Source organism: Lycorma delicatula, chromosome 4 (assembly GCF_047948215.1).
Source record: "Lycorma delicatula isolate Av1 chromosome 4, ASM4794821v1, whole genome shotgun sequence".
NCBI lineage: Eukaryota > Metazoa > Arthropoda > Insecta > Hemiptera > Fulgoridae > Lycorma > Lycorma delicatula.
Genome location: NC_134458.1, coordinates 29586877 through 29601843, shown reverse-complemented (window position 1 = coordinate 29601843; position 14967 = coordinate 29586877). Strand labels below are relative to the sequence as shown.

At 31.8% G+C, this 14967-nt stretch overlaps 1 protein-coding gene across 1 annotated transcript in view; it reads left to right on the top strand.

Moving 5' to 3' along the window:
* The first annotated feature begins 294 nt into the window (after positions 1–294).
* mbo (Nuclear pore complex protein Nup88) overlaps positions 295–14967 on the top strand; it is a 368973-nt gene continuing 354300 nt past the window's right edge. The window contains exon 1 of the mRNA XM_075362597.1: positions 295–559. Coding sequence (XP_075218712.1) covers positions 350–559 — 210 coding nt within the window. The 5' untranslated portion in view covers positions 295–349. The remainder of the gene's footprint in view (positions 560–14967) is intronic.

Genomic DNA, 14967 nt, shown 5'->3' with positions numbered 1-14967 from the left:
CTTTTGTCTTTCTTTGTTTTTTAAACATTTTTTAAAATTATTACAATGTATAAATGAGTTATAATTATATTTAAAACAAACAACAGATATGGTTTTAGTGTAAATGTCTAAACATACTTTTCCTATTATTGTTTTAATATAATTTTCAAAGTTAGCAGTATGGTTTCAGTTTGATAAAAACTGTTAAATAATTTAACTAATGTAAATTGATAATTAACAATAACTTATAATTTTAAATTTATGTTAAACTTGTTATATGGTTTTTTTGTACAGTTGGTAATAAGGTGATCGCCATCTTGATTACCGTTACACGTGAAGGTTTCGTGCTTGTTTACGTTTTTATGAAAGCATGGCTTCTTCAGCTGATCGTTTAAAGTTAAGTGAAACTGAATGGTATAAACTTTTATCGGATTATAATTTTGGACCTAACCTTTGTGATCCTAGAAATATATTAGAATTCGCAGAAGATGTGTTATACGCTTGGGATCACAAACAGTTATGCTTATCTGTACTTCTGACAAAATTTCTCATGGTTGAAGATGCTGTAAAGACATTTCAGGTTAGTAAACATTTTAGAGCTGTTTATTGGATTAAAATTTCTTAACTTGAGTATTACTTTTGTATCGTACACACCTAAGGTTAAGTATTGTTATTTTGAAAATATTGGTATAGGTAATTTTAGGTTATGTCTCACAATCTTAACGTTTTCTACCGTGTTTAAATGTTTTAACGTAGCGTGAAAAACGTTTTGATTCTATAGTTACAAATATTTGTTAGCATTTTCATCAGTTATTGCTGAGAACTTAGAATTCTTTTATACTAGACATTACCTAACCAAATATCTATATTTAGGATTCCTACTTAGAAAATTTAATCTTAATTGTAAAATGTAATACAAACTTTACATTTCTTTTAGGTGGGAATTGTACATTTTTTACATATGTTTTTAATATTTGAATTGTATTATTATTTAATTGTTGTTTGTTTAAGTAACAACCTCTTTGATGTTCAATTTGTTTTGTTTAAAATAAGGTTGTATGTTACAGTTACATTCTGGGATTTGGTGTAGTTAGGATCAATTTAGATTATAGGCCAAATATTTAATATAGACTGAATATTTAATATAATTAACGTGTACAGATGACATTCTTGATTTAGGCCATAATATTACGGTTTATCCATTTGGAGCGTTGGTCACATCAAAATAATTTGTGAACTTTTAGCAACTACGTTTTATTTTTTAAACAATTTTACAGTAGTAAATGTTTAAAGTAAACAGAAATTTAATGTAATTGGTTTCAGTTAGAATATAGGTTACAGCTATTACTACTACTTATTCATACTTTGAGCATTATTAAAAGTAAAATCATACTTTGAGCATTTTTTAAAAAGCGCAAAGTCAGTATGCTGTGTCTAAAATTTATTTTTTATTGTACTGTGCCTCATAATAATTATTTATTAGATTAAATTGTAAAAAAATTATCATTCTGAAATTAAATTGGTCAGTTCTCATTTGTCATATGATTACAGCTATTACTACTACTTATTCATACTTTGAGCATTATTAAAAGTAAAATCATACTTTGAGCATTTTTTAAAAAGCTCAAAGTCAGTATGCTGTGTCTAAAATTTATTTTTTATTGTACTGTGCCTCATAATAATTATTAATTAGATTAAATTGTAAAAAAATTATCATTCTGAAATTAAATTGGTCAGTTCTCATTTGTCATATGATTAATCCTTGTAGATTATTTTAGCCAGTTTAGTTTAATTTGTACATTGTATATTTTTTTTGTTTATTTTTGTTTGTTTTTACATTTACTATGTTGCTTAAATAGATTCACAGAATTTTGTACTATTATTGAGCCTACTCTATTATTTCACCATTTTGCATACTTTTACTAAACCTCTGCTGCTTATAAGGTATTTGAGTTGATATTTTAAAATAATTTGTGCTTCTTATTTCTTACATTTGTTTTGATTGTCCGTAGTTTTTTGTACCACATAAAATATAGTATATATATATATATATATATATATATATATATATATATATATATTGCATTTTATCATTTCAGTAATCTCTTTTTTATGTTATGCTTATTTTCTATATGCTCCTGTTGAAAAGAAAGTGAAATTTTACTTGTAGTTTACTATCACGTTTATTCTTTAGTCAGGCATTCAACAACCTATTTTTCAATCTCTTCCAGTTGTCAGACATTGTTGTACAATCTAGTGTATCTCTTCTATTTTGTTACAGCTCAGCTACTGATCTGATTCTTATAATGTTTTTGTTGTCTCCAATATTTAAATAGTTTTCATTTATTACCGTAAATATTGATAACAAAAGAACAGACAGTAAGTGCTGCCTTTTTTAAATCATTGGTTACTGGTGATGAATATGCCATTATGAAAATCAAACTGCATTAAGTTAAGGAGTGGTTGTAGTAATCTATTAAAGAGAAACAGTTAAAAATATCTTGTTGCTATAGATTAAAGACGAGTACCAAACCTTTTTGTGTAGTTTTATTTAATTATTGTTTACCTAATGCTAACTAATGTTAGTCAAGACTATTCTAAATTTTAAACGTAATTGAGTTAAGTGCATCATACTAAATCTTAATTTGCATTTACCTTATCTTAACAGCATCATTCATTATTTAGACTATTTATTCACAAATCAGTTTTATGAAAGTTGGTTACTGTTTATAAATCAATAAAATTCATATCTCATCTAATTTTCTGGAAGTATGCTTCCAGAAGATCTTTTCTGTATTAAAATTCTGATCTCTTCTAAAATTGTATTATAGATTTTTTTATGGATATGTAGTAATTTTTATTACAATTTTTTACATTTCAATTAATTGGATATTACACGATGGCCTATTTAAAAAAATAAATATCTTGCTTTTATTTTTATTTTGTTGATTTAATTTTGTCCTTTTTCAGTTTATTTAGTGTTTATGCCTTTAAACATAGTGTGTTTAGATTTCAACACAGTTTGTGTCTGTGGCACATTATAACATATAACAACATGATTGTTGCAACAAAGTAGTATGAAGTGTTAGTTTTTAGTATACTTAGCCTGATTTGCTATAAACTTGAATTAGTTCTGAATAATAAACTGATATGTTATTATTCAGTTTTTTTCAAAATGTTAACAGAGAGTATTATAGTTATGTTTATTTTTATTAGAGTAATTTACTAATTTTTCATTGTTTTTGTTGATGTTTTGCTATCCCAATTGAGTTCTTATTGTTGTATTTTGTTTTATTTTAAAATTAATTGTGGACAACTTCATTTTTGTATTCTTTTGATGTATTTTCTGTATCTCATCTTATTTTCAATTTATATAATATAAATTACAATCAAAAAAGGTAGAAGGAAGATTTTGTTTGTTTCGTTGTAAATGATTGGTTGTTAAAATTTTCTACCTCTATCTTAAAGGATGACTTTTGCATATGCTCAAGATCATGTATTTTGATCATCTGAAAATGATTGTGGCATAAACTGAGAAACAATCTTCTTTTAGCTGAAATCATTTCTTTTTAAATTTGATGAATTGCCTCACAGTTAAAACAATTATTGTAATGTATTGCAATTATTAATATCCACACATTGGTCTCAGATTTTCTCTATTACTTTTGCGTTGAGTACTTGTTATTGGTCACCAGGATCTTCATCTTCAGGGATTCCCATATTACTTGAGATAAACATGTATGCCAATACAGTTGTCTTTTCACCTGCATAGTATCATATCCACTTTTCCCTGGTTTAAAATAAACCAATAACATTTGATATTTGCTCTCTGTTGTTTAGTGCTGACATTGCAAAATGCACTATCTTTCCTAAAATCAGAAATGTTTAGCATGGGTTCATTCATTGTTGCCATATATTGCAAATGCAAATTAAGAACAGCCCTATTGATTGTAACCATCGCTCACAAAATGGGATTTGTGTCTCTTTGTAATTGTTTATGAGAACTGGGTACATTGTAGTTTATGTGTAACTATGTTTTCTTGTAATGTGTTGTTATGATTTAAATTTCTGATCTTATTGTAAATGTGACGTGATTACATGATATTAGATGTGTTGTAAATTAGTGTATCACAATGAAAAATAAAACACACTCTGAAATCAGGAATCCAGGAATATAAAAGTTAAGCTTCAGTGGTTACATAAATATTACACTGGAAATACTGGCTGCAACATGCAAATTTTAAAAATAGCATATAAAACACAAGATCCCAATACTTAAAATATATAATATTTGCACACAAGTTAAATTGATTAAAAACAACATGATTAGAATTAATGAATAAAATTTATAGTGAATGATGAACCGCTATGGATACAAGTGACGTGTGCATAATGTTCATTTATGAATTTTTGTTCGCATTATAATAAAAAAAACAAGTTAAGATGAGAGCCATTAACAATATTACCAATGGTATTTCCACTAAAAAAGGAGGTATATAATGAATTCTGAAGGTTCCTCCAGAAGAAAGATTTCTAAGTATTTATAAAATGTTAGTAATATTTTTTAATATTACATTGTAATTTTATGTAAAGAGAGAACTCTGCTAACTGGTTATTGAAATAAATTTGAAAATGGAAAAATTAAAAAACCACCAGTTTCGTTGTACTCAAAACGGCCATTTAGTTTTAGATTTTAGTTAATTGGTTTTTGAGCAATTTTTTTTTTTGTTAAAAATAAAAGTAAGTGTTATCGCTTATGAGTACTGTATACTTTGTTCAAATAACTTGACATGGTTGAATGGATTGAGTCAAAATCAAATCTTTTTATTTTTATTTCATGCAAATCAGTCACAAAGTTCTTGAGTAATAAATTTCATCCAGAATATTGTTAGAAAATCCAAACAAATACATAACATTTTGGTAGTGAATGCTTGAGGTATACTTTTCATGCCAGTAATGCCCTTATACTTTTCATGCCAGTAATTCTTTTTATACTGTGTGTCCCAGTTGATCAGAGTGTTTACAAACCTATTTAGTGAGGTGGTAGGTTGGATGAAAAAAGAAACTACTACTATAAAAGGAAGTTTGTTGTATGTAATTTAGTATACAGGTTTCACTTTTTTGAAATTTTATCAGTTAAATGTCCACTATAGTGACAAATACATCATTCATTCTGTGGAAAAAACCATTCAAGGCACATTTCAGTAAATTAACATTTAATGAATGTTAAAGGTTTAACATTACCTCAGCAATAATGCGTTCCTTCAGATGCTGGTTATTTTTTTGGTTTGCACCAAAGTACTGTCCATGTTGCTTGCAAACAATTGAAACTTTGTGCGTATAAACTGCAGCTACTGTATCAAATTAAACCTAAGTATAAACTGCAAAGAGTTCAGTTTGTAACAATCATGTTGACTTCATTTCTGCTGATGAAAAATATCATCAAATGCATTTATTTTCTCATGAAGCAAAATTTCATGTTCATGGAATCGTGAATTGCCATAATTGTTGAGTTTGTAGCTTAGAAAATCCAATGAGAAAGAGAATGTCCGGTGCGGTATCATGCATAATAGAATTTTTGGGCTGTTTTTTTTCTGCGAGCAGACTATTACAAGCATAGTGTATTCAGATATGTTAGAGAACTTTGTGTTTCTGTAAACTCAAAATATGGAGGGATCTAATTTTCCAACAGGATAGAGCCCCACCACATCATGCAGAAGTTGTGCGAACTATGCTCAGCAACTGATTTCCATAAGGTTGGATTGGCAGAGAAGCTCCCATTGTTCACCCATGAAGTCCTAATTTGACAAATTAATTTATTCTTTTGAGGCTACATAAAAGCCATACATATACAAAGAAAAAATCCAGTCACTTTACTAACAGTGCCAAAGAATAACAGCAGACGTGAAAACAACTTGCAGACAAGCTTGCCAGAGTGTAGCATGAAGTGGATTATCAGTTTGATGTCTGGAGTGGATAACTGTGCTTATAATGAGTTACATTAAGAGGTAAAACAGACTTCAAATTTTGTAGTTTTATATAATAAAACATACATTTATAATTCTGAATGTAATAAAGTAAATTTTATTTAAAACCGCGGAGGTCTTTTTTGGACACCCATTATAGTGAATTGTGTAAACAATGACAATTGATATTTGATCAGTAAAAACACCCAAATCTAAATTGATTATACAAGCCAGATGGTAATCAAGCTCTTTCCTTTTGTCGCTTTTCTCTGAATAATGAAATAGTATGCTGTCTTTCTGGAACATCTTTCATACATTTTGTCACTTATTAAAAATTAGCATAAACATGTAGCTTTATTGCAAGCATTATATTACAATATAATGTGTATGCAAGTCTGTGTCAGCATACAATTAACTACACTGAAGAATTCAATATAATAAAACATGTGGAATAGGTTAATAGATACCATTAACAGTTGTTATAAACATGCTACATAAAATTCCAAACAGAACCAAAAACAGATAGTGACAAAAAATACACAATACTTCAACTAACTGTCATAAAATTGCTATCATTTTCATAAAAGAAGATAATTGTGTTACCATCAGAAGTACAAAATATACAAATTAAACTGCAGTGATTTCACTGAGTATTATATTGAACAGATAATGCAGACATTTACCAACATATACAAAATATATGCATACATTACACACAACTACAAAGTCAACCATTGAATTTCATCTCATTCATACATACATACATACATACATACATACTTACATATATATATATATATATATATTTAGAGAGAGAGAGAATTGCATGCAAATTTTACATTAGCACACAATCCTGATTTCAACACACTTGAACATTATGAAACTTAAAGACACGCTAAATTTAACATATACAAATAATTTATTAACCTGAAACACCACTACTATATTGTTCAATAATATAAAGGATTTCCTAACAATTTCAAAATGACATCAATAGTGGTGTTATATATCTCCATTGAGGAAAAGTTATATAATTAGCGTCAAGTGGATCCTTTACAAGAACAATTCCTGTGTAATATGATTGTGAGTTGTTAATTATTTTTAATATTTTTAAGTGTAATCAATTAAAACTGACTATAACATTGGTTTTATTGATTAAAAAAGAAATAAAAAACCATCTTTTTTTTGCACACAAATTTTTAATAGAATGTATAGCTTTAGGAAATATAATTCTGATAAACTTCTGCTGCTTTGCCCATGATGTGTGGCCTTACATTTTCTCAAAAACTATCAGGCCACTTTTAATTAACAGATATCAATTCAGTTGTAAATAATTCTATACATATACATATATATGTATGGTATAGTAATCATTGATAACACTGACAACAAAATTTTGTTTGTTACAAGAATGTTAATAGCTTAATATTATAATATTTTTGAAACTGATTTCAAACATGTAAGTGGTTTCTTTCTATTGTTCATAGTCTTTCTGTAATTACCATTTATTTTTTTTTTTTTTTTAGGAAAGCATTGTGATTGCAGTTAACAATATTGTATATGCAATTTCTGCATGCCTAAAATCTACTTCTGTGGGATTTTATGGTGTAGTTTGCTGTAGGTACATCAGTCCTGAGATTCCAGCAGTAGTCAGCCAGCTTTGTTGGGTTCCAGTTTCCTTGTTAGTGTGTTTCCGTAGTAGATATTTCTTGATGAAATTGTTCTCCATGTTTGTCACTCACAGCTACAGCATTGTTTTTTTTTTGTCTTTAGTCATTTGGCTGGTTTGATGCAGTTCTTCAAGGTTCCCTATCTGGTGCCAGTCGTTTCATTTTAGTATATCCCTACATCCCTAACAATTTTTTTTACATATTCCAAACGTTGCCTGCCCGCACAATTTTTCCCATCTACCTGCCCCTCCAATATCAAAGTGACTATCCCAGGATTCCTTAAGATGTGGCCTATAAGTCTGTCTCTTCTTTTAGCTTTATTTTTCCAAGTGCTTCTTTCTTCATCGATTTGCCCCAATATTTCATTTGTCACTTTATATTTGTACTGTTACTCTGGATCTAAACTGTTTTTTAACATCATAAAGTGCTAGTTCTTTGTAAAGATTAAAAAGTAACGGGGATAGGAAACATCCTTATCCATTTCCCTTTTTTATTACGCTTTTTTCTTTCTTATGCTCTTCAATTATTACTGTTGCAATTTGGTTCCTGTAAATGGTAGCAATTGTTTTTCTTTCTCTATACTTGATCCCTAAATTTTTTTAAATGCTGAACATTTTATTCCAGCGTACGTTATCAAATGGCTTTTCTAAATCTATAAATGCCATGTATGTCGATTTGTTTTTCCTTAATCTTCCTTCTACTATAAATCTGAGTGCCAAAATTGCTTCCCTTGTTCCTATACCTTTCCTGAAACCAAATTGGTCTTCTCCCACTCTCCTCTCAATTTCTGTACAGAATTCTGGTTAAGATTTTGATACATGAGTAGTTAAGCTAATTGTTCTGTATTCTTCACATTTATCTGCTCCTGCTTTCTTTGGTATCATGGCACTAACACTATTTTTGAAGTCTGATGGAACTTCACCTTTTTCGTAATTCCCTTGTTTACACATCAGTTTGTATAATCCATGTACCACTTCCTCACCTGCACTGCGCAGTAAAACTGCAGGTGTCCCATCTATTCCAGGAGCCTTTTTTCCATTCAAATCCTTTAATGTTCTATTAAATTGAGATCTCAGTATTGTATCTCCCTTTTCATCCTCTTCGACTGCCTCTTCTTCCTCTATAACATCAGTTTCTAATTCATTTCCTTTGTATAACTCTTCAATATATTCCACCCACCTATTAACCTTTTCTTCCATATTATGAATCGGTGTACCATCTTTATTTAACACATTATTAGTTTTTAACTTTTATACCACAAAATTCTCCTTAACTTTCTTGTAGATTCCATCTATTTTACCAATGATCATTTCTCTTTCCACTTCTAAACACTTTTCTTTTGCTAATTTGCACTTCTTTTTATAGTTTTTCTTAATTGTCGATAGTTCCTTTTACCTTCTTCATCACTAGCATTCTTATACTTTCTAAACTCATCCACCAGCTGCAATATATCCTCTGATATTCAATGTTTTCTATCAATTATGGTTGCTACCAATGTCTGCTCCTGGATATGTTTTGCAGTCAACGAATTGATTTCTAAATCTTTGCTTAACCATGATATAATCTATCTGATACCTTGCAGTATTGCCCGGCTTTTTCCATGTCTATATTCTATTATGATTTTTAAACTGGGTGTTGGCAGTCATTAAATTATACTTTGTGCAAAACTCAATAAGTTTTTCTACTCTTTCATTTCTTTTGCCCAGCCCATATTCACCTGCAATATATCTTTCCTTCCCTTTTCTGATGCTTGCATTCCAATTTCCAGCTATCATTAAATTTTCATCCCCTTTTATGTGTTTAATTGCTTTGTATACACACTCTACCTCATCATCATCATCATGGGCACTTGTAGGTAAATAGACATTAACAAACATCGGATTTTGATTTTATCCTGATTACAATGATTCTATCGCTATGATTTTTTAAATACTGTACCCTCTTTCCTTTCTTCTTTCTCATTATGAAACCAACTCCTGCCTGCTCTTTATTTGAAATTATTCTAAAATCACCTGAACAAAAGTCATTTTCCTCTTCCCACCGAACCTTGCTAATTCTACTACATCTGTATTTGACCTACCCATTTCCTCTTTTAAATTTTTTAACTACCAATGTTTTTTTATACTTCTAACATTCCATGCTCCAACTTGTAGAATGTTATTTTTAATTTTCTGGTAACTCCTTTTTTAGCAATCCCCACCTGGAGATCCAAGTGGTGGACTAGTTTACCTTTGAAATATTTTACCATGGAAGGCTCTCAACAGATACCACTCTGATATGGTTGCACCTTCGGTCTAGCTAATCTGTATCACTGAGCACTCAAGCCCTCTCACCATCGGCAAGGTCTCATGATTCATAGAGGGAACCAAGATTGTTAGGGGAAAAAATCCAAATTAGAATCTAAGAAGTGGATCTTTAGTGACATATTACATCTGTTATGTACTTTTTAAGAGACTCAGTTGTAAGTTCTTTGTGGTTATGATTGTAGTTGTGCTGCCTTATGATATCCAAGAAAGTTGTTTGCAAATTTTTTAAAAGATTTTCATGCAGCAACCTCACAGCCATTCAAACTGTTTTAATATTCAATATCATTCATTAGTCTTCTTTTTTGCGGTCCAACAATATACTTCCTTTATCCTTGCATCACTTATATAAGGGAACTTGTTTTTTTAGAAAGTTACATCCAGTGCAATCACAATCCATTGATTTAAGGAAATCTTTCATTAAACCTAGCTAATGTGTATTGGTGGAAGGTAAATTTTCTTAGATGTTATTTACGGTGGCTCACAGCATTCTCTCTACAGTGAATATTTCTCTTTTTGGCCACTTTTTTAACATAATGATTTTTCCTATCTCAGCTGCACCATTCACACAAGAAGCTACAAAATTTAATATGCCTAATTTGTAAACAGAGTAACAGTGCTATCACTTTCAAGTCTCCACTAATATTTCTCTTACCGAATCATATCTAACACAAGTTTCATATTTTCATATGACTCCTTCACGTGAGTTGCATGAGCTAAAGGAACTAATCGATGGGATATTATTTCCAATATGAAGGACTTTCAAACTATGTTTGAGGAGTTTATAAAAAGACCCCATTCATCGGGATGTTGTATATGTTCTAAAGCTTCTAGTAAAGATTCCATGTGGTTACAGTAAATTAAGTCCTCCCACTGGAAGAAGAAACATTCAAATTCACACTGACTGTCACGGAAAGCACCTATTTTACTGTTGTGTTGTAAAAGATTCCATCCTTTCAGTTGTGATGCGAGAATCTCTGCTTCATTCTTTGATAAATTTAGATCACAAACGAGATCATTTAATTCTGACTGATTAATTAAGTGTAATTCTGTATTTGTATTTCCTAATAAATCTGGGTCTCTCCTTTGTTCATCATCTGATAAATCTGCACAATCTTCAACATCAACAGCTTCATCTTCATTTAATTCCCGTGTTTTAGGTGGTTCTGGAATCTGAAACTGTGGACTGTGAGGCACTGGTCTTGTTGCAGTAGGAATATCAGCGTATTTAACAGTACGTGTAGTCTTAGTTGTTATATATGATATTTTCGTTATACAAAAATACCAGTCCATGAAGTGATCCTTCAGTTCTCTCCAAACTATTGGTATTGCAACTGTCATCTGACGAAATACATTCAACCGACCGATCAACAACATCAATTGCACCAAATATAGGAGCCCCCTGATCAGCTACTTTAGATCCAAAATATATATAGTTCGTATCTTATTTTAATCGGTGTAGTATATTTCTCCTCTGAGACTAATGTTACCCCTCTGCAAAAGTAGTAGAAAATGGATAGATGGATGGTTAATGCAACTGCGTGACTGTTTATTAAAAACTCACAAACATGTATTACAAAACTTTAAACACTTTATACAGGCATTAATGTAGTATATACACTGACTATTCGAAAAAATAAAATCACAAATCTGTAGTAAAAGTAGCTTCACCAACAAGTGTTTCACACAATAATCTCGCATTTGACTCATGTAGTTGAGATTTTTTGCATGATACATTGTTTATTCTGTATAATATTTAGATCCAGCACCCAGTCATCAAAACAAAATTAGTGGCATGTACGCTGCGCAATATGTGACTTAATGGGTGACATAATTATGTTTATATAAAAAAAACATGGCATGAATCATATGTGTATCATTTGTAATCGTTTTAATTCTTTGTAATTAATAATAATAATTATACTTCTTTTTCGTAGCTGTTTATCAACTCAAATAAATTACAGTTTATTTTGCAACTTAACTACTGCAATAAAAAAAATAAGTAAATAATATATTGTTCTTGCTGGAAAATAGGAAGAGCAATTACAAAAAATATGAGGCCGATAGGGAAATTCTGACTTCGTATTCGGCGCTCAAAAACACAGATCCAGCAAATATTGACCATGCAACAAAATCATTGTTGAGCGTTGTAAGTTATGTAGGCAAAAATGGTACTAAAAGATTAATTTACATCCGTAATAACGGACGCTGAGTTCCATGTATGCAAAAGAATTTATTAGCAGAGCAGCCAAAATTAAAAAGCTTATTCCAGGGCAACATGCTGTACTAAAAATGTTCCAAAAAGTTTATGTGTTTTACGTTAATCACAAAATGTTTTAACTACTGCTCCTAAACGATTTTTGGTGGTTTTTTTTATGATACAAAGCCGCAAGATCGGGTTAAACTCTGACTGATGTTCATCTCCTTCATATTTTTTTTTTTATTTAAACTTAAAAAAATGGCGGACTGTCTTTTTTTTTAAGTTTACACTCATTTTCATAAATATTTCATGAATCGTAATGGAAGTTATACCGTTGGACAGAGCCAAAGTCGCCAATTATTTTACTTTCATTGGTAATGAAAGTAAAGTATTAAGTGCCACCGAATAGACGATATCTGTCACGATACATCTGCTACTATTAGATTTGATTATGCAAGAGTCAGGAAGGACATCCACTTATTTAATTCCAGTAATCTGGAATAAACGGGCATTAAAAGACAAAAGATTTACTCTTTAGAAATAGTTCCAATCCAAGTACAATACTCCAGCCCAAGAAGGGCTGGAGTTCTAGGGGACTGAACCTGTGTACCTTTACCGAGAGGCTGGATCTTCGAGCGGTGAACAAGGCTCCCACTGCGGAGGAGAAGTCTGCACGTTTGGTCGATTCGTTGACACGTGCGTGGGACCAAGTACTCCCTCGTTGGTACAGTTGGAGGGTCCGTCCACCTGTTTATTGGTGAACGGCTGAGATTGCAGTAAAAAGAAGGGAATGCCTCAGGGCTAGGCGGGCGGCGACGAGATCCTACCTATCCTACCTCAGCAAGGGTAGCAAATTCGGCATTTTATAAAGTTTTTATAAAGCTTGCTTGGCTGATAGCGAAATCGAAGAAAGAATGCTGGAGGCGTTTTATCGTTGAATTGAAAAATAATCCTTGGGGTAAACCATATAAATTACTGGTTAGAAGAGCAGTCAGACCCAAAATTCCGATGACTTGTAAGTCCGGAGAGATTGTGAATATAGTGGAGGGGCGCGTTTTCCAGCTGGAGGCGAGCTGCTTTCGAATGAGGTGGATGAGCTGGGGATGATACCACTGTTTACTGCCGGGGAGCTTGATGCAGCAGTGAGTCGCGTCCCAACTGATAGAGCACCGGGACCTGACCTTTTGCCTAACGCAATTATTAAGTTGGCAATTCGGGTTGATCCTGCGGCGTTTTTGAATGCCTATAATGCGTGTCTGGAGGAAGGTGTATTTCTAGGAAGGTGGAGGCGACAACGCTTAGTACTGATCCCGAAGCAGGGCAGGGAGTTGACGCTCCCTTCCTCTTATCGTCCACTGTCAATGATTGATACGGCTGCCAAGATTTTGGAAAGATTGATACTTAAGCGGCTGTCCTGCGCGATCGAAGAAGCAGGTGGAATCAATGATCGACAATAGGGTTTCAGTAGGAATAGATCTACGTTGGTCGCGGTGTCTACGGTGCGTGGAATGGTAGAAAGGATTGTGGCGGCTCGCCGGAGACCATCCAAAGGCAAGATGTGCGTGCTTGTGACTTTGGATGTAAGAAACACGTTTAACTGCGTTAAACACACTGCGATCATCAGTGCACTGAGGACCCTCGATGTTCCTGAATATCTTGTGATGATCATCTGTGCTTATTTAAAAGAAAGAAGGATGATATATGAGCTTCATTATACGGATAGTTGCCCTGTTAGTGGAACTGAAGAGACGTCTTATCCTGTTTTTCCCGGTGTTCCCGTTTTCAGCTAGAGCAAGGCAAAGTCTTGAACACGTTAGGCAGGAGGCATATGTTCTTACCTGAAGACTTCGAGCAGATTAGGACTGGAAGAGATTTCAGTGGCGAGATTTGCCAAAGTAGTTGTAAATAAACTGTCGCTGAAGAAGGCCGAAGGGTTGCTGTGCGGCGGACAGGGCTGCGGTCGAGTGTCTACAGTGTCTAAGAACCAAAAATCTTGAAGAATCTGTATTTACGGGAAATTTGTTGCTTTCTTCATACGGTCGATTGAAAATCGGTCATCCTTGAAACGCCTTGAGTAGCATTTTACTGTTTGTGTCGGGAAGAAGCTTTGTATAAGACCGATATTTGTTTATGACATTTTTCTGTTAAGTTTTGTTCTGTTTTGAATAAAAAAAGATTTTCTTCATACACTTTGTAACATCAATTTTCTCAGAGATAGATTCTCTACAAATTTAAATAATAAAATTTACGCATTTATTAGTTACTTAACAAACTAATTGCACTTCAAACTTAGAAGAACGTGTTTTTCGTCATCGAATATTTCTGTTTTAGGTTGGATATCATGAAAACTATGGTGAAATACAGTTCTGGGACTTATTATATTCGATTTTTCAGGCCAAAAAAACATAAGAAACCATCAAGTTTATTCGTCATCGAATATTTCTGTTTTAGGTTGGATATCATGAAAACTATGGAGAAATACAGTTCTGGGACTTATTTTATTCGATTTTTCAGGCCAAAAAAACATAAGAAACCATCAAGTTTACGCCTAATACAACGCCTTAAAAATTTCAATATGATCTCATTTTACCGGAAGAACTGAAATCCGTTTTCTCTAATCTTACCTCGATAACAAGACGTTATCGGATTATATGAAAATTTGTCAAATTGTAGAATTTCACAAATTATTTCCCTTTCCTCTTGAATCACCTGTATATAAATTTTATTGTCCGCTTTATTATTTGTTTTTATGGTACTTTATAATCGGATAAGTTTTTGAGCACTATTATTATATTTTGGCAATATTTTTTAATATTATCAGCCTGTTTATTGATATTTTTGTAATGGAG